General features: G+C 44.4%; 1 protein-coding gene and 1 long non-coding RNA gene across 5 annotated transcripts in view; both read left to right on the top strand.

Moving 5' to 3' along the window:
• Positions 1 to 5,556, top strand: part of VPS52 (VPS52 subunit of GARP complex) — a 30,975-nt gene extending 25,419 nt beyond the window's left edge. For all 4 annotated transcript variants that reach the window (XM_037052730.1, XM_037052731.1, XM_037052732.1 and 1 more), the window contains 3 exons: positions 3,942 to 4,053; positions 4,286 to 4,404; positions 4,835 to 5,556. In XM_037052730.1, coding sequence (XP_036908625.1) covers positions 3,942 to 4,053; positions 4,286 to 4,404; positions 4,835 to 4,981 — 378 coding nt within the window. In that variant the 3' untranslated portion in view covers positions 4,982 to 5,556. The remainder of the gene's footprint in view (positions 1 to 3,941; positions 4,054 to 4,285; positions 4,405 to 4,834) is intronic.
• Positions 5,557 to 11,452: 5,896 nt separating this feature from the next.
• LOC118991557 (uncharacterized) lies at positions 11,453 to 13,494 on the top strand. The gene is made up of 2 exons (XR_005067442.1): positions 11,453 to 11,482; positions 12,828 to 13,494. It is a non-coding gene; the product is annotated as an uncharacterized LOC118991557 (long non-coding RNA).
• Positions 13,495 to 17,485: the final 3,991 nt, after the last annotated feature.

Here is a 17,485-nt window from a genome sequence, read left to right as displayed (position 1 = left end):
GAGGGAAAAATTAAGACAAATGTAATGGCATGGTCAATAAAATATTATTAAAGAATCTGAAAGAAAAAAATGTAATTCTTTAGACCCTCTGAGTTCACAAAATGCACTTATAAACTAAGGGACTCTGTTGAGAGCAGCTCAGGCAACGTGGAATTTGTCAGGGTGGGGAGCCAGCTGTCATCTGTCTCCTAGTCTTTTTTGGTGGGCTTCTGCTTGATATTGTGTGGGACAGATCGCTAGCCAAAAGCCAGTATGCACTGTTTCCCTCTGGTCACCCCTCTACTATGAGAATATTCTCTTTTGCTGGATAGAGAGCATAAATAAATTTATATCAAGTCTAGACCAGTGCTGTCCTATAGAAATCTAATGCATGCCACAATATGAGCCACTTAAGTAATTTAAAATTTTTAGCAGCTACATTTTAAAGATTAAAAAGAAATAGGTGAATGAATTTAATAATATATTATTTAAACCACTATATGCAAAATATTATCATTTCAAAATATAATCAACAAAAATTAGTAATTATTTATTTAAAAATTTTTCTGCCCTGGCTGGTGTGGCTCACTGAATTGAGCGCTGCCCTGCAAACCAAAGGGTTGCTGGTTCAATTCCCAGTCAGGGCTCATGCCTGGGTTGCGGGACAGGTCCCCAGTAGGGGGTGCATGAGAGGCAGCAACAGATTAATGTCTCCCCCCCCCTCTAAAAACAGATAAATAATGTTTAAAAAAATTAAATTAAAATTTTTCTCATAAAGCTCTGGCTGATGTGGCTCAGTGGATTAAATGCCAGACCGCGAACCATAGGATTGCTGGTTTGATTCCCAGTCAGGGCACATGCCTGGATTGCAGGCGAGGTCCCCATTGGGGGCTCTTGAGAAGCAACCACACATTGATGTTTCTCTCCCTCTTTCCCTCCCTTCTCCTCTGTCTAGAAATGGATAAATATAAAATTTAAAAATTTTTCTCATAGGAAGTTTCTAAAGTCTGGTGTGTATTTCATACTCCCAGCACATACCAGTTATGACTAGCCATGTTGCAAGATCACTCATGTGACTTACAGTGCTGTGTTAGGGCAGGTCATCCCTATTAGCTGAACTTCCTTTTGTATTCTACTCCCTGTGTCCCCCTCCCTTACAATATTAAGAATGTAACAGGCCTGTGCTCAATCCACTGAGCTTCACCAGCCAGGGATATATGTCTATTTTCTTAACCAGATTTTCCACTATTATTTTTTTCACATAGGTTTTCAATCCATTTCTCTCCTCCTTTTGGAACCTCAATTTTACGAATGTTGGTGTGCTTGAAGTTGTTTTAGAAGCTACTTATACTATCCTCTTTGTTTTTGAATCCTTTCTTTATGCTGTTCTCATTGGGTGTATGCTGCTTCCTTGTCTCCCAGATCTCTGATTTGATCCTCTGCTTCATCTACTCCACTGTTGATTCCCTATCATGTATTCTTCGTTTTAGTTAATGTATTCTTTATTTCTGACTGGTTCTTTTTATGTTTTCTATCTCCATTTTTATGTTTCCTGTCTTTTTGTTGAAGTTCGACTGAGTTCATATACTCTTCCCCTAAGTTCATTGAGCACCCTTATAACCAGTGTTTTGAACTCTGCATTGTCTTGTCTCCTTTGTTTAGTTTTTTTTTCTGAGCTTTGTTCTGTTCTTTCATTTAGGACATGTTTCTCTGTCTCCTCATTTTGGCTACTTCCCTCTGTTTGTTTCTATGTGTTACCAAAAGCTGCTACATTTCCTGGACTTGGTAGAGTGGCCTTTATGTAGTAGGTGTTCTGTAGAATCCAGCTGCACAACCTCCCCAATCATCAAATTGGGTACTCCAGGTGTGCCTTCCGTGTTGGCCGTGTACACCCTTCTATTGTAGTTGAGCCTTGATTGCTGTTGGCAGTCAATGGGTGGGATTTACACTACGTCAGATCAATTGTGAGGACAGGCTGTGAGCACTGTGGAGGATCCGCTATACAGGAGCTGACCCCCACAGAACAAGACTTAACTTGAGCCGGGCTCTTGGTGCCCACTAAGTCTGGTGCCCTTGAATGTGCTACTTGAAGAGGTAGTTGGGTGGTGGTCTTTGATGTGGTCTGAAGCTGTCTACTGCGTACAATGGCCCTGGGGACTCCCAGGAGGTGCAGGCCAAGGTCTGCTGCCTCCTGTGCCCTGCCCATGGCCATGTAGCATGAGCTACAAAGTGATATGCAGATAGCTGCTACTTTTCCTGGGCTTGGAGATGCCCAGGAGAGGCAAAGCTGTGAACCATTGTGGGCCACCACTAGCGCCAGGCCTGGGGCCACTTAGTGAGAGAGGTAAGGGGCACACTGAGGCCAGATGCTGCTTGTTTGAGAGATTTTAGGAAAGTCTAAGGCTTGATCCAAAACAGGTCATTTGTTTGGAAAAGCCACTGGAAATAGCTGTGTGGGCCCACAGTTTGGGTGGGGTATGGAGGGGAGTTCTTAGGGAATCACCAGGGCAAGGAGAACAGTGTTAGCCAGGTTGATGGAGACTCAGACATGGTTCTTTGGGGGAGGGCTCAGGACAGGAATAAGGCTCTCTGTCAGCACTTCTGTCTGGGAGAAAGCTGCCCCTCCATCTTTTACCCTGATTTCAGACTATTCAGTTCTTCCTATGTCCCTGGTGCTCTATTGCTGGAAATCACAGTGAGTAAGACCTTGTGCAGGCCCTTCAGGAGGAACTGGTTAGGGCTCTGGAAGTTCCTCATGTCACTCAACCACAATCTCTGCTGGTTTTTATAGCCAGAAGTTATGGAGACTTGTCTTCCTGGCTCTGGAACCCTGGGCTGGGGGGCCCGGTGTGGGGCTGGGACCTTTTGCTCCCCAGGGGGGGACCTCTACAGCCGATGTATACCTCCTGATGTGTATCCGTCACTCCTGGGTGTGAGAATAGCCCATTGTTTGTTTCCACCCCTCGCACCATCCTCCTTGTGGCTTCTTTATATCCTTAGTTGTAGAGCTTCTGTTCAGCTAGATTCAGGCAATTCTGAATGATGTTTGTTCTGTAGTTTGGTTATAATTTTGACGTGGTTGTGGGAGGATTTGAGTGACTGCATTTACCTATGCCACCATCTTGACTCGAACCCCTAAAACAAATTATTTTAAAAAGTAATTTCTAAAAAATTCCATGTTGTTTGAACTCTCTTCATTCCTTATCTTGGCAACTGGTTATCTTTGTGTCTGTATCTTTTTTTCTTTTTTAAGGTTTCCTCTTGTTAGGTCACCTTTTCAAAAAAAATTTTTTTAATTGATTTTAGAGAGAGGAAGTGGGGGGAGAAGAAACAGCAACATTTTAGTGTTTCACTTCTTTATGTATTCACTGGTTACCTCTTATTTATTTGTTTGTTTGTTTATTGAGAGTGGAAGGGAGGGAGAAAAAGAGGGAGAGAAACACTAATGTGCAGTTGCCTCTTGCACACCCCCTACTGGGGACCTGGCCTGCAAGCCAGGCATGTGCCCTGACTGGGAATTGAACCAGTGACCCTTTGGTTCACAGGCTGGCACTAAGTGCATTGAGTCACACCATCCAGGGCTGGTTGGGTTTTTTTTATGTGCCCTGACAAGGTATCTAGTCCACAACCATGATGTGTTGCTCTAACCAACTGAACTAGCTGGCTGGAGCCTGTGTCTGTATCTTTAACTTCTTTAAACATTTCATAAAGAATGTACAACAACCTGGCTAGGTAGTTCAGTTAGTTAAACCATCTTTCCAGTACAGGGGGATTTATTTTTGAGGATTGGAAGCCTTGAAGATTTCCCCTACCTCTTGTGCAACCAGCAGTTTTTTAAGGTATATGACCTTGCAGGTTTAGCTGTTATGCTGTGGGAATGTTCTAAGGACCTCACCCGTCATGATACCAGAATTGGAAAAATCTGCTGACGCCAGGACACTCAACTGTGTGTGTTTCTCCAGGAATTCATTGAAGAGTTGCTATCTCCCCCTTTTGGGGGTCTGGTGGCATTTGTGAAGGAGGCGGAGGCTTTGATTGAGCGTGGACAGGCTGAGCGACTTCGAGGGGAGGAAGGTATGAGAATGGTGTGGTAGTAATGGGGTCTGTGGTAAGATTATTGGAAAAGAAAAATGAGAGAATGTAGATTACATGGGCAGCGGGTGGAGCAGGAAAGAAGGGATTGGGAGAGCACCAGAAAAGAGGAGTTGGATGGTGAGGATGGCTGTACTTTGGGGAGGACTGTGTGGGGTCAAAGATCATTTAGCCTTGTCCCTGTCTGACACTATCTCTTTTATCCCACCATCAGCCCGGGTTACTCAGCTGATCCGTGGCTTTGGTAGTTCCTGGAAATCATCAGTGGAGTCTCTGAGTCAGGATGTAATGCGGAGTTTCACCAACTTCAGAAATGGAACTAGTATCATCCAGGTGACCTGCAACTCCCAGCCCCAACTCCCACCCTGCCCCCATCACTCATTTATCCCCCTTTTCCCTGGGCTCAGCGTCATCCAAGTGACCCTTGATCTTCACCTACCAGCTATGCCCAAAGTTCTGGATAATCCCTAACCTGATTCTTTTTTTAAAAAAATATTTTATTTATTTTTAGAGAGAGGGAAAGGGAAGAAGAAAGACTGAGAGAGAAACATCAGTGTGTGGTTGCCTCTCATGTGTCCCCCACTGGGGGCCTGGCCTGCAACCCAAGCATGTGCCCTGACTGGGAATCGAATCACCAAGCCTTTGTTTCACAGGCCCATGCGCAATCCACTGAGCTACACCAGCCAGGGCCCTAACCTGATTCTTAATCATCATCCTTAGCGCCACCCCACAGTCTTACCCCTCCTTGACTTTCTCTGACCAGGGAGCATTGACCCAGCTGATCCAGCTTTATCATCGTTTCCACCGGGTGCTGTCTCAGCCGCAGCTCCGAGCTCTCCCTGCCCGGGCTGAGCTTATCAACATTCACCACCTTATGGTGGAGCTCAAGAAGCACAAGCCCAACTTCTGATGTGCCGGACGCTGGGATTCACCAACCCTCTTCATGGACTCCTGTATCCCGTCCTGTCCCCTTCCTCACCTGGCGTGCCCCTCCGATTCCTCCCTTGCCTCCCAGGTCTGTGACATGCCTCACCCTGCCTGCATTCCAGGACCCTGCTTACCCAGGATAGGCTGGGTCTCTTTAGCTTTCTGAATCTCCCAGTGTCTTCAGGGTTCCCAGGACCACCTTTCCCTGGGCTCCCAGAGTGCCATTTATCATTCTCTAATTTTGTCTTTTGTCACCCCCTCTACCCCTTCCCTCTAAAAAAACTCAAAAACCCAAGGCTCTCTCAATCTCTGGTTCATTAAGCTCTTGTCAGCATGTCTTTAGGTGTGAAGCCTCAACTCTTGAAATTAATTGCGGGTAAGGGGAGACTGCCTCCAAATCATTGATTTATCTTTTTTTTCCCCCCATGCAAAGTGGTTTCTTTTCTGTAGTTTTGACCTAAGATCTCAGCAACTTCAACACTAAGCAGTTCCCCTCCTGGCTTGAGAGATACTCCAAGGTCAGTCTGCAGAGAACAATAAATATTAATATGACACAACTTCTCTCCCATTTTCTTTCTCCTTCCTCCTGGGACCTGCAAGTAGCCCCATTTCTACTCCAGCGTCACCTCCATCTTCGAATATGTCCTGGGCTTACATCCCTTCTGGTTGGTGTTGAAAAAGGAACACCTCTAGCTGCTTTAGGCCAAAGTGACTGCATTGGTTTTAGGGTGGAGATTATTTCATGAGTAACCTCCCTGGTGGAAGAAGGTGGCCCCTGGTTAGAATGGCAGATGCGAGTGCTGGGTACATGGCTGTGCAGCATCAGGCACTGGTGCAAGGGCTGCCTTGGGACCCCCCACACTGGCTTTCCTTGGATACCATCCCTTGGATCTGACTGGGATTGCTGTTCCTTCAACATCAACTCTCTACCTGCTCTGGTTGTGGCTGTCACAGCCCCTTGCAGAGGGCTTGTAGCACCCGCACCAGTTGGGGCAGGGGTAAGCCAGCTTTGCATGGTGTGCCTTTCACCCACTTCTGTATTTGACTTAAGTCCTCCTGCTGCCTCTGCTTATACACTTCATCTGAACTTAGACTCTGGACTGGAGAGACACAGGGGTGCCTTTAAGTCCTGCGAGTAAGAGGGGCAGTTGGGTGAATGGTAATTAGGCGATGTTTCCTCTGATAACTATGCCCTTACATCCTAATCATTCCATCCCAGGGCTTGGTGGATTGTAGAAGGAAAACAGTTTCTATTCTCCGCTTATGCCCTCGGGGTGCGGGTCCAGCCAGCCCCGGCTGGCAAAGGTGTCCTTATAGGCACCGCACATGGTCGTACCGGTGGATCTTAAGTGTCCAGCGCAGGGCAGTGCAGCGAAGACTGGCTAGTTCCTTGGCTGGTCGCAGTTGGCGGATGCTCCCGATTGGCTGCCGCGGGGAGGGGGTGAGGTGGAGGGTCGCCCTCTCAGCTCTGGTTTTTTCTTGGGTTCCACCCCAACCCATCTCCGACAGCAGCACTCTGGCTACAGAGGTTGGGCTTGGCTGCTTTGAGCGCCTTGGCACCCGAGGCTAAGTGTGCCGGTGTCGGGGACTGAAAGTGGCTCTGGATTGGCTCGGACTCCCCATACGGAACCAAGGCAGCATCCGTAGCTGACCTCACCTGGCACCCCCAGCACCGCTTTCCGCCTCCTATCAACGCCTTCTCCGCTTTATTCTGCCTGACTCTCCGCCCCAGGCCTGCCCTGTGCTAGGCGGCGGTGTGCTGGGCTCTAAGAGGCGGAAGGCTCGTCCAGGTAGGCAGCCCTGGCAATCCTCTGTTTTGCCACATTCTTTCCTGCTTCTCGTTTCTTACCCACCAATACCCACACCCCACTTCTAGGTTTCAACCTTGGGGGATACAGATGATTTCATATTTGACCTGACTCCAGCTTCAACCTGAGGAGAACAGGGGAGGCGCAGGCTGCTTTGACAAAGAGCGGGTTCGAAGAGAAAGTCAACCATACCTTGCGAGGGAGACTGTCCCTCCCCCGCCCTCTCATAGGCGACATCATTGGTAGTCAACTAATGCTCCAGTGGAAGAAGGCCCGTGCAGGCAGACACCTTAGATTTTCTCAGTTTCTGACCTTCCATTCTATCCAACCCCCGAACCCAAATATTCAGACTTGGCTGATAAACGAGGTTTTTTGCAGGCCACAGTGCTAGCGTGTGAGGAGACTCGTGTTCTGGAACCTGGAGGTATTCACATTATACTGGAGCACACAGTTTTCAGGGACATTGAAGTCTCCCGGGGATCCGTATGAAATCTCTGACCCGAAGTCCCCCGGTGTGGGATGAAAAGGAGGCAGAATTGCGTGAATGGGAGCCGTGATACCTCTGCCGACGTCCAGGGGGCAGCATCGACCAGGAGATGGAGTTCTCGGCTGCAAGGCTTCTTCCATGCCTCCTTGCTGAAGCACCAAAGGATTCTCTTCAGCTGAAAAACCCTTACTTAGATGGGACATTGCGGTGACCTTAGAAGTGATCCCCAGGCTGTAACTTTTGGTTAACATCACTGCCCCTCAACTTTCTTCCTCACTTAGTTCGTTTTGCTGATGATGGACACACTGGCCTCACATATCTGAAAGTATCTGGGGTCACTTCCCAGGACAGGGTTGTGTCAAGCTCCAAGAATGGAGTCTGTATCTGGTACAAGGGGCCCTATTTTCACCTGGTGTCAAATAGGAAGGGCTTGGAGGTATACAGCAACCCCACGCTGTTCAGGGATTTCAATCTTTTTTAACAAGTCATTTTTCTCTTTGTCCACAGCTCTGCTCTGAGTTATTAATCGGACTCTCTGGGAAATATTTCTGTGTTCTACAGCTCTGTTTCTACATAACATAAGGGTGCTCATCTCAGCATCAGTTTCAGAGCTATAGAATATGTAGCCCTGGCTGGTGTGGCTCAGTAAACTGAGTGCCCACCTGTGAACCAAAGGGTCACTAGGTTGATTCCCAGTCAGGGCACATGCCTGGGTTGCGGGCCAAGTCCCCAGTAAGGGACGTGCAAGAGGCAACCACACATTGATGTTTCTCTTCCTCTCTTTCTCCCTCTCTCTAAAAATAAAATAAATAAAACCTTAAAAAACAAAAGAATATGGATATGTACTCTCAAGGACAAAAAAAATGAGAGACATCCTTTTTTCTCCCCATCCTATCCATATGGACCCATCCACCCTCCACTTAATAAGGGTGACTTTTCTGGTTTCAGAAAGCAGACATTAGAAGAAGCAGACAAATTGGCTGGGTTCCAACATAGATTTAGGGCAAAGATTCAAGGACAAAAGGAGAAAGCAACACTAAGACAAAACTTTGAGGGGAAAAAGAGAGATCAGCTCTCTTTGTCCTGGGAATATTGGATACAGCAACTCACTTTGCATTTTAGAATTTACTGAGTATTTTCAGATACGGTACTCATTATACCAAGATACATTTATTGATTCTGTGTCCTGTGGACCCTGATCTTACAGAGCAGATATTTCATCTCACTGGATTCACATACGTGCCCTGTAAGGAGCTGTTCTTCCCATTTTGTATACTTGAATTTGTAGTGAGCCCCACATCACACAGCCACTCTGGCTTGGACGTCCTGTGCCACATTCACCCTTTGAGCCAAGTCTCTGGTCTGGGAGTCATGGAGCGGAGGGAACAGCTGGCTATAGAGAAATACCAAATTAACTCCAAGAAGAATAAGTTATTGAAAGGATATTTCTAGAACTGAAGGAAAAGCTAAACGGGCAGGCTTTGGAAAAGGACAAAAACCTGGACTGTCCCAGCATCCAGGTAGCAGGGACCAAGGGTCAGAAGGTTCATGGGCAGGAAGGAGCATGTTGTTCACTGAGCTCCCTTCCCTCTCAGACACTTGGCTGTCTGTGTTGCTGGGCCCTTACCCAGGGAACCGACAGATCTGTGAATGAGGATGGAAAAACAACATTTTATTTTCACTAACTGCAAACTAAAATTTAACATTTCTTCCAATGATAAATGTAAGCAACAAGCCAGCACAGAATTAGCAGTACCAGTGACTGTCACCAACAGGAATCCCAGACTTTTTCGTGTATTTTATTGTTTATGCTATTTTTCTCACTTTGCCCTCCTCCTGCCCCAGGCAGAATCACAGATTTTTTTTAAATCACCTTTCACTTGCAGAAATTTTGAGATGTTGTACATGCTCATCATTGCTTTGTGGTCATGGTCATGGTTAGACTCACCACTACATCTTATTTATCATCACACACTTGTTTCTCATTTTGATAACTATACTTCAATATCATTGTTTTCTTTTGTAATCCTGTATGTTTTATTTTATGCAGTTGAAAATATATTCTAAGACTCTACTAAGACTAAGACTTCACCAGACTGCCAAAGGGGTCCAAAGTGTAAAAAGGTTAAGAATCCCTAGATCTCTGATGAAATGGTAGTTTCATGTTCTGTCTTTTTTTTTTTAAGCCATGGTCATTGGAACGGTTTTCTGTGTGTTTGAACTAAATGCTTACTTCTGTAATTTTCTGCCCATATTTTCTTACATCCATCATTGTTCAATTCAGTTATTCATTAATTCATCATATACTTAGGAAACGCCTTTCTTGTACAAAGCGTGGCTCCACAAAACTACTACTCCCTTCACAACAATCCTCACTTGCCTTGGTTCCTATGGGGGATCCCAAGTGGGGGGAGGAGCGGGACTGTACTCAGATGGGCACTCAGGCTGCTGCTTACCAAGGGCACGGAGCAGGGAGGGGCACCCTGGGACACACCTACAGAGGTGTGTTGTCTGTAGGGAATTTATATTCTGGTTTTTGAAGTACATTTTATTGACTACGCTACTACAGTTGTCACATTTTTCCCTTCCCCTTTATTCCCCTCCACCCTGCACCTCCCCCTCCCACCTGCATTCCCCCCTTTGTTGATGTCCATGGGTCACACGTATACATTCTTTGGCTTCTTCATTTCCTATACTATTCTTAACCTCCCCCTGTCTATTTTGTACCTACCATTTATGCTTCTTATTCCCTATACCTTTTCCCCATTCTCCCTCCTCTACTTCCCCACTGATAACCCTCCATGTGATCTCCATTTCTGTGATTCTGTTTGTGTTCTAGTTGTTTGCTTAGTTCATTTTTGTTTTTGTTTTGTAGGTTCAGTTGTTGATAGTTGTGAGTTTGTTGTCATTTTATTGTTCATATTTTTTATCTTTTTCTTAGATAAGTCCCTTTAACACTTCATATAATAAGGACTTGATGATAATGAACTCCTTTAACTTGGCCTTATCTGGGAAGCACTTTATTCGCCCTATTCTAAATGATAGCTTTGCTGAACAGAGTAATCTTGGATGTAGGTCCTTGCCTTTTATGATTGTGAGTACTTCTTTCCAGCCCCTTCTTGCCTGTAAGGTCTCTTTTGAGAAATCAGCTGACAGTCTGATGGGAACTCCTTTGTAGGTAACTGTCTCCTTTTCTCTTGTTGCTTTTAAGATTCTTTCCTTATCATTAATCTTGGATAATGTAACTATGATGTGCCTTGGTGTGTGTTTCCTTGAGTCCAACTTCTTTGGCACTCTCTGAGCTTCATGGAAGTCTATTTCCTTTACCAGATTAGGGAAGTTTTCCTTCATTATTTTTTCAGATAAGTTTTCAATTTCTTTGTCTTCCTCTTCTCCGTCTGGCACCTTTATGATTCAGATGTTGGAACATTTAAAGTTGTCCCAGGGATTCCTAAGCCTCACCTCAATTTTTTGAATTTTTCTTTTTCATTCTGTTTTGGTTGAATATTTATTTCTTCCTGCTGTTCCTAATCATTGATTTGAGTCTGGTTTCCTTCCCTTCACTGTTGCTTCCCTGTATATTTTTTTAAATTTCACCTTGCATAACCTTCACTTTTTGCTCTATTTTGTGACCATACTCAACCATTTCTGTGAGCATCCTGATTACCAGTGTTTTGAAATCTGCATGTGATAGGTTGGCTCTCTCTTCATGGCCTAGTTCTATTTTTGGAGCTTTGTTCTGCTCTTTCATTTGGGCCTTGGGGCTTCCAAACTAACTAAAACCTTTTCAATTATATATTCATGAAAGGTGGGGCATTGCTCTAGGAATCCTCACCCAAATGCATAGCGACATTCCCCAACCCACTGCATGCATGTCAAGGAAAGTGGATCACACTGTTCAGGGGTGGCCAGCCTGCCTGTGAGCTGTGATAACCAACTGTGAGCTCTCACAGGAAGCTGAAAAATTTTCCTCACGACAGTCTATCACCATTTATGCATCCCACCAATTGTTGAGTGTCCTGAAGCAAAATGGAAATTTGTGGCTGACTGTTGGAAGAGTGGGCAGGTACCAAGCAATTCTTGACCATCTCAACGTTTCCCTCAAAACTATAAGTTAAATCCTGCCTCTCTTCTCCCAGAGCCTCGCTTAGCTGTGCTAATACCTGACTGTGCTGAGATAACTGATGAAGTGCATTCTAGGAGAATTAATTTATAGATCCATCCTGTAGAAGAGGCAGACTGGACTCTATATGCAGATGGAAGCAGTTATACGGACAAAGGAAACAGAAAGGCTGGGTGTGCAGTTGTTTTTTAAAAATATATATTTTATTTTATTTTAGAGAGAGGGAAAAGGAGGGAGGGAGAGAGAGAGAGGGAGAGAAACATCAATTGGTTGCCTCCCTCAAGCTCGCAACTGGGAACCTGGCCTGCAACCCAGTCATGTTCCCTGACTGGGAACCAAAGCAGCAACCCTTTGGTCCACAGGCTGGCGCTCAATTCCCTGGGCAATACCAGCCAGGGCTGGGTATGCAGTTGTGATTCATGAAGGAGTAGTGGAGGCCTAGGCCTTGCTGCTGGGAACCTCTGTTCAGAAAGCTGAACTTATTGCAGTGAGGGCACTGGAATTCTTGCGCAAAAAGAGAGTGAATGTGTGTAGCAACTCAAGCTACAATTTCCTAATTTTGCATGCACTTGGTTCACTCTGGAAGAAAAGAGGACCATTAACCTCCAATAAAAAGAAGATTAAGCATGCAGCAGAAACTTTAAAATTGTTAGAAGCTGTCCAGGTACCTTTACAGGTGGCAATTATGCACTGTTTGGGGTATCAGAAGGAGGGCACTGAAATAGCTAGAGGAAACAGTCTGACTGATCAAGCAGCGAAAGGGGCCAATAAAAGAATGTTTATAATGCCTTTGGTACCTGTTCTAGACTTGTCACAATTCGAACCATGAATATTCAACTGCAGACTTAGAGAAAGATAAGAGTTGGGGGTTTTGATCAAGAAGGTGCTGATAGTAGACAGAGAAAGAATAAGAAGGGAGTTATACTGCTTCCTGAATATTAAGTAGAGCCAGTCATGAAGCATTTGCATGAGGCCAGTCACTATGTAAGGAAATCATTAACCACCTATATTAAACCATGGCTCACAGTCCTGGAATTTCTAAAGCCATATGGAAAACTATAGCTGATAGTTTGTGTGCTGGAAGAAGAACCTCAAGACAAACCCCCATCAAAAGAAAGAAGAGAAAAAAATGAGAGAAGAGAACAATACCAAGGACAGTCCCCATTTGAGGACTGGAAAATGTACTTTACCCACATGCCAAGGGTCCGAGTGTGGAAATATTTGTTAGTCTTTGTTGATGCCTTTTGAGGATGGGTGGAAGCCTATCCTACTAGAACTGAGAAATCCTCAGAGAGAGTGAAAGCCCAACTGAAGGAAATAATTCCTCACTTTGGACTACTCAGCAACAACCAGAGAAACAAAGGACCTGCTTTTGTTTCAGAAATTACACGGAAGCTTAGTAAATTTTTAGGGATCAAGTGGGGACTCCACAAGGCACAGAGAGCTCAGGCTTCTGGGAAGGTAGAGAAGATGAATCGCACCTTGAAGGAAAATATAGCCAGGCTCTGCCAAAAAACTCCTCTTCATTGGGATCAAGCTTTACCTATTGCTCTGCTCAGGATAAGGGTGGCTTCTCGAAGTGGGATTCAGTTGAGTCTTTATGAAATTGTGTACAGGTGGCCATTTCAGGCTATGATTGGGGTGGGAGATATGTGTGTAGATCAAGAAGTGGAGGTAAAGAAATGTGCACCACATTTAAGTCATACCTTACCTGTAATTAATGACCTTGCTTGTATTGGAGACCTCTCCCCCCATGTTTGGCTACATTCCTTTGAGCCTGGAGATAAGGTGCTACTCAAGACTTGAAAGTCAGGATCCCCAGAGCCAATCAGGAGGAGAGTGGACTGGACCTTGGAATGTACTCCTCACCACCCCAATTGCAGTGAAATTGGCAGGAATAAAACCTTGGATTCCTCACACCGCAGTAAAGAAAGCACTGGAGGAACAATGGACCACCGAACCTCAAGAAGACCTGAAAGTCATCTTTCGAAAACAATGCCTTATATTCTTTTCATTACTTTTTGTTTAACCCCATGTTATGGAGAACTTGTTCCTTTCAAATGAGATGAAAATATTGGTATATTTAGGAAAAATGTTCTAAACATCTCTGAATTTTGTCTCGCAGGAGGAACTTAGGTTGAACAAACTTCCACTACATGTCTTATAGGTGTTTGTACTCCCTTGGAAAGCTTTCAAACTTATACTTTGTTTAAGCTTATGTCAATAAGAAAATAACCTACTCTGACATTTATAACTGGGGACCTGTGGTAACTCTAAAGGACAGGGAAGTGTTTTCCTTAGAAGTCACTAATGTAGCCCCAGCTAGAGTGTGTGCACCTTTTAAGTCAACTGTGCTAAAACCTGTTTTGTGCTTTATCATAGCTTGTTGTTGCGTACAATGTGCCCTCTTAATGGGAATCTGCAATTAAATGTGTTTCTTAGCCCCCTACCAGACAGTCTGATGCTAAGAAACATGCTCAACAGCAAAATAAATACTTCCACATGAAATCAATCTCATAGAAATAAGCCAGTTTAACTGTGGAAGGATGATGGACTCAAAAGTTGGAAAATTTTAGTTTTAGATAATAGCTAATAAGCTAAGGAATCAATGCATATAAAAAGCTATTGTTCCAGGAACTGAAGGTTTGACCCACCCTGACTCCAAGAGACCACAAGCAGTTCTACCTTTGTGCCCTAGGGGACTGCAAGCAACGGAGATGGTGTCTGAGCCACTGTCCTCCTGGGAGAGAACTCTGCTGACTAGGACACAGATAAAAATCACTGGTCAACAGATGGAAGAATGCTGCAATTTTTTATCTGAATAACCTTTTCTCTGAATTCCAAACCCCTTACTTACACTTTTCTTTTCTCATAAAAAGGGTTGGTTTGGCATGGAATGTAAGATGATCTATTAGGGTACAAAGCTGCCTTCTTCTCAGATTGCCGGCCATCTGAATAAAGTGCCCATAAAGATTCAGTCCCTGAAAACTCAAGTGTGGGGACTTCCAGCCAAGATGGAGGTGTAGGTGGAAATACTGTGCCTCCCTGCACAACCAAAATTAAGGACAACAAAGATTTAGAAACAAAAACACAACCAGAACAGACAGAAAATTGAACTGCACAGAAGTCTGACAATCATTCAACCAGACCTGTAAGAGGGGCAGAGTTGGCGGCCTGCAGAGAGAGGTCACAGCAGGAAAAGGCAGTGGCTGCCAGACCCAGGAGTGCAGGTGACACGGGGCTGACTGTGATCACACTTCTGTACACAGATAAACCAGGCAAAAATGGGCAGTGAGACAGACCATGCAACCCAGGGCTCCAGCTTCTGGGAAATAAAACCTAAGAGCACCAGTTGAAAAAGTGCCAGGAGAGACTCCCAGCCTCACAGAAGCATTTGTTGGAGAGACCCACAGGGTCCTAGAATGTACACAAACCCACCCACCTGGGAACCAGCACCAGAAGGGCCCAATTTGCTTGTGGAAAGCATCAGAGGGGACTGAAATCTGAGAGAGAGCAGAACAAGCACCATTGTTCCCTCTCTGATCCTACTCCCACATACGGCATTACAATCCAGTGATGTGGGTTGCCCCCCACTGGTGTACGCCTAAGGCTCCGCCCCTCATACATAACAGGCATGACCTGACCAAAAAAGTATGGCTCAAACAGAAGAACTAATCAAAGCCCAAGAGCCAATATTTTTCAGCAACCAAGAGATAGACAACTATCAGATGCACAGTTCAAAACACTGGTGATCAGGATGCTCACAGAAATGGTTGATTTTGGTCACAAATTAGAGGAAAAAATGAATGCTACACTAAGTGAAATGAAGAAAAATGCACAGGGAACTGATAGTGATGGAAAGGAAACTGGGACTCAAATCAATGGAGTGGACCAGATGGGAGAAAGAAACAACCAAACAGAAAATGAGGAGAGGCTTAGGAACCCTCAGGACATCTTTAAATGTTCCAACATCTGAATTATAGGGGTACCAGAAGGGGAAGAGGAACAGCCACGAGTAGAAAACTTATTTGAACAAATAATAAAGGAGAACTTCCCCAATCTGGCAAAGGAAATAGACTTCCAGGAAATCCAGGAAGCTCAGAGAGTCCCAAAGAAGTTGGACCCAAGAAGGAACACACCAAGGCACATCATAATTACATTAGCCAAGATTAAAATGAAGGAGAGAATTCTAGAAGCAGCAAGAGATAAGGGGACAGTCACCTACAAAGGAGTTCTTATAAGACTATCAGCTGATTTCTCAAAGAGACCTTACAGGCAAGAAGGGACTAGAAAAAAATATTTGAAAGGCAAGGATCTACATCCAAGGTTGCTCTATCCAGCAAAGCTTTCATTTAGAATGGAAGGACAGATAAAGTGCTTCTTAGATAAGGTCAAATTAAAGGAGTTCGTCATCACCAAGCCCTTATTATATGAAATGTTAAAGGGACTTATCTAAGAAAAAGAAGATGAAAAATATTAACAGTGAAAGGACAGCAATCTCACAGTTATTAACAACAACACCTAAAACAAAAGCAGACAGCTGGATCAGGAGCAGAGCCACAGAAATGGAGATCACATGGAGGGTTAGCAACAGGGGAGTGGGAGGAGGAAAGAGGGGGAGAAGGGACAGAGAATAAGTAGCGTAGACAGTGGGGAGAAAATAGACAGAAGAAGGCCAAAAGTAGTGTGGGAAATGTAGAAGCTAAAGAACTTACGACTCGTGGACATGAACTAAAGAGGGGGATGTGGGCGGGAGGGGGTGCGCAGGGTGGAGGGGAATGAAAGGGGGAAATGGGACAACTGTAATGGCATAATCAATAAAATATATTATTTAAAAAGATTCAATCTCTGTCTCTGATTATTGGCTCTGGTAATGATAGGCAGCACAAACACCAGCTTTTCTGATTTCATTCCCATTTTATTGATGTCATCTCTTTTTTATTTCTCCTTGCTGTGATTGAGTTTGATATGCTAACCTTTTTCCAGTGTCTCAAGATTGATACAAAGAGATCTGATCAGACCAACTGGGAAGGAGTGGGGAGGGGCTCTGGGGAGGGGCTGTGGGCAGAGGATGCCCAAGGCATTGATAAACAGCCTAGGACAGGATTGGCTGAAAAGCTGAATGCCTCCACAGCACATGGAACTATGGGTGAGAAGATTTGAAATAAAAGAAGCACTCTCAGGCTCTGGGATGGTTGCTGGCTGGCTCTGGCTCTCTGGCTCTCTTCCTCGAGGGTGTTTGAATGATTGTGCTGCAGTTGCCTGCATTTCCCAATGGACAATGGACAGTATTTGGGATGGAAAGGAACTCTGGGCACAACCTAGTATTAGTCTGGCCTGGCAGAGGGTGGCAGGGTCATTCTTCTCTGGGTGTTTTACTAGTGCTCTGAGGCAGAAGCCTGCCATTTTTCCAACATTGTGTAGCTTTTGTATCTTACGTTGTTTTAGTTTGTAAACTAACTGTACAGAAATAAGAATTAGCACTAACAGGGAATGATAGGAGAACTCAGGTGTTGAAGAGTTTAGCCTTAATTGATAGGCTTAAGTGACTAATGCACGTGGAAAGCTGTCATTTCAAAATGGTGAAGCTTTTGAGTACAGACTCCTTTTCTTTATCACCAAACCTTTGCCTCTGGAATTTTACTGAGAGGGTGGCAGCGGGCAGTGGCACCCCAATTGCTGTTTGGTAATAAGATGACTTTCAAATCACTGGCTTTTAGCCCTGTCCTCTTTTCTAAAGTGAGGATTTAATTATGTAAATCTCCCTCTAAACACTATTTAGTTGTATTTCACAAGTTTTGATAGTTTTATCTCTATCATTGTTCAGTTCAAAATATTTTCTGATTTCGATTGTATTTTCCTTAACCCAGGGGTTATGTAGAAATATATTGCTTGATATCTAAGTAGTTTAGTACTTTTTAATCATTTTATTATTGACTCATACCTTCCCAAGAACATACAGGGAATGGTTTCAATCCTTTGACATTTTTTTAAAAGATTTTATTTATTTATCTTTAGAGAGCAAGGGAAGGAGAGAAGGAGAGAAACATCAATGTATGGTTGCCTCTT

The sequence above is a fragment of the Sturnira hondurensis genome, unplaced genomic scaffold (assembly GCF_014824575.4).
Source record: "Sturnira hondurensis isolate 20B ecotype Veracruz unplaced genomic scaffold, ASM1482457v3 Scaffold0007578, whole genome shotgun sequence".
Taxonomy (NCBI): Eukaryota; Metazoa; Chordata; class Mammalia; order Chiroptera; family Phyllostomidae; genus Sturnira; species Sturnira hondurensis.
This window is presented reverse-complemented; position numbering and strand designations above follow the sequence as displayed.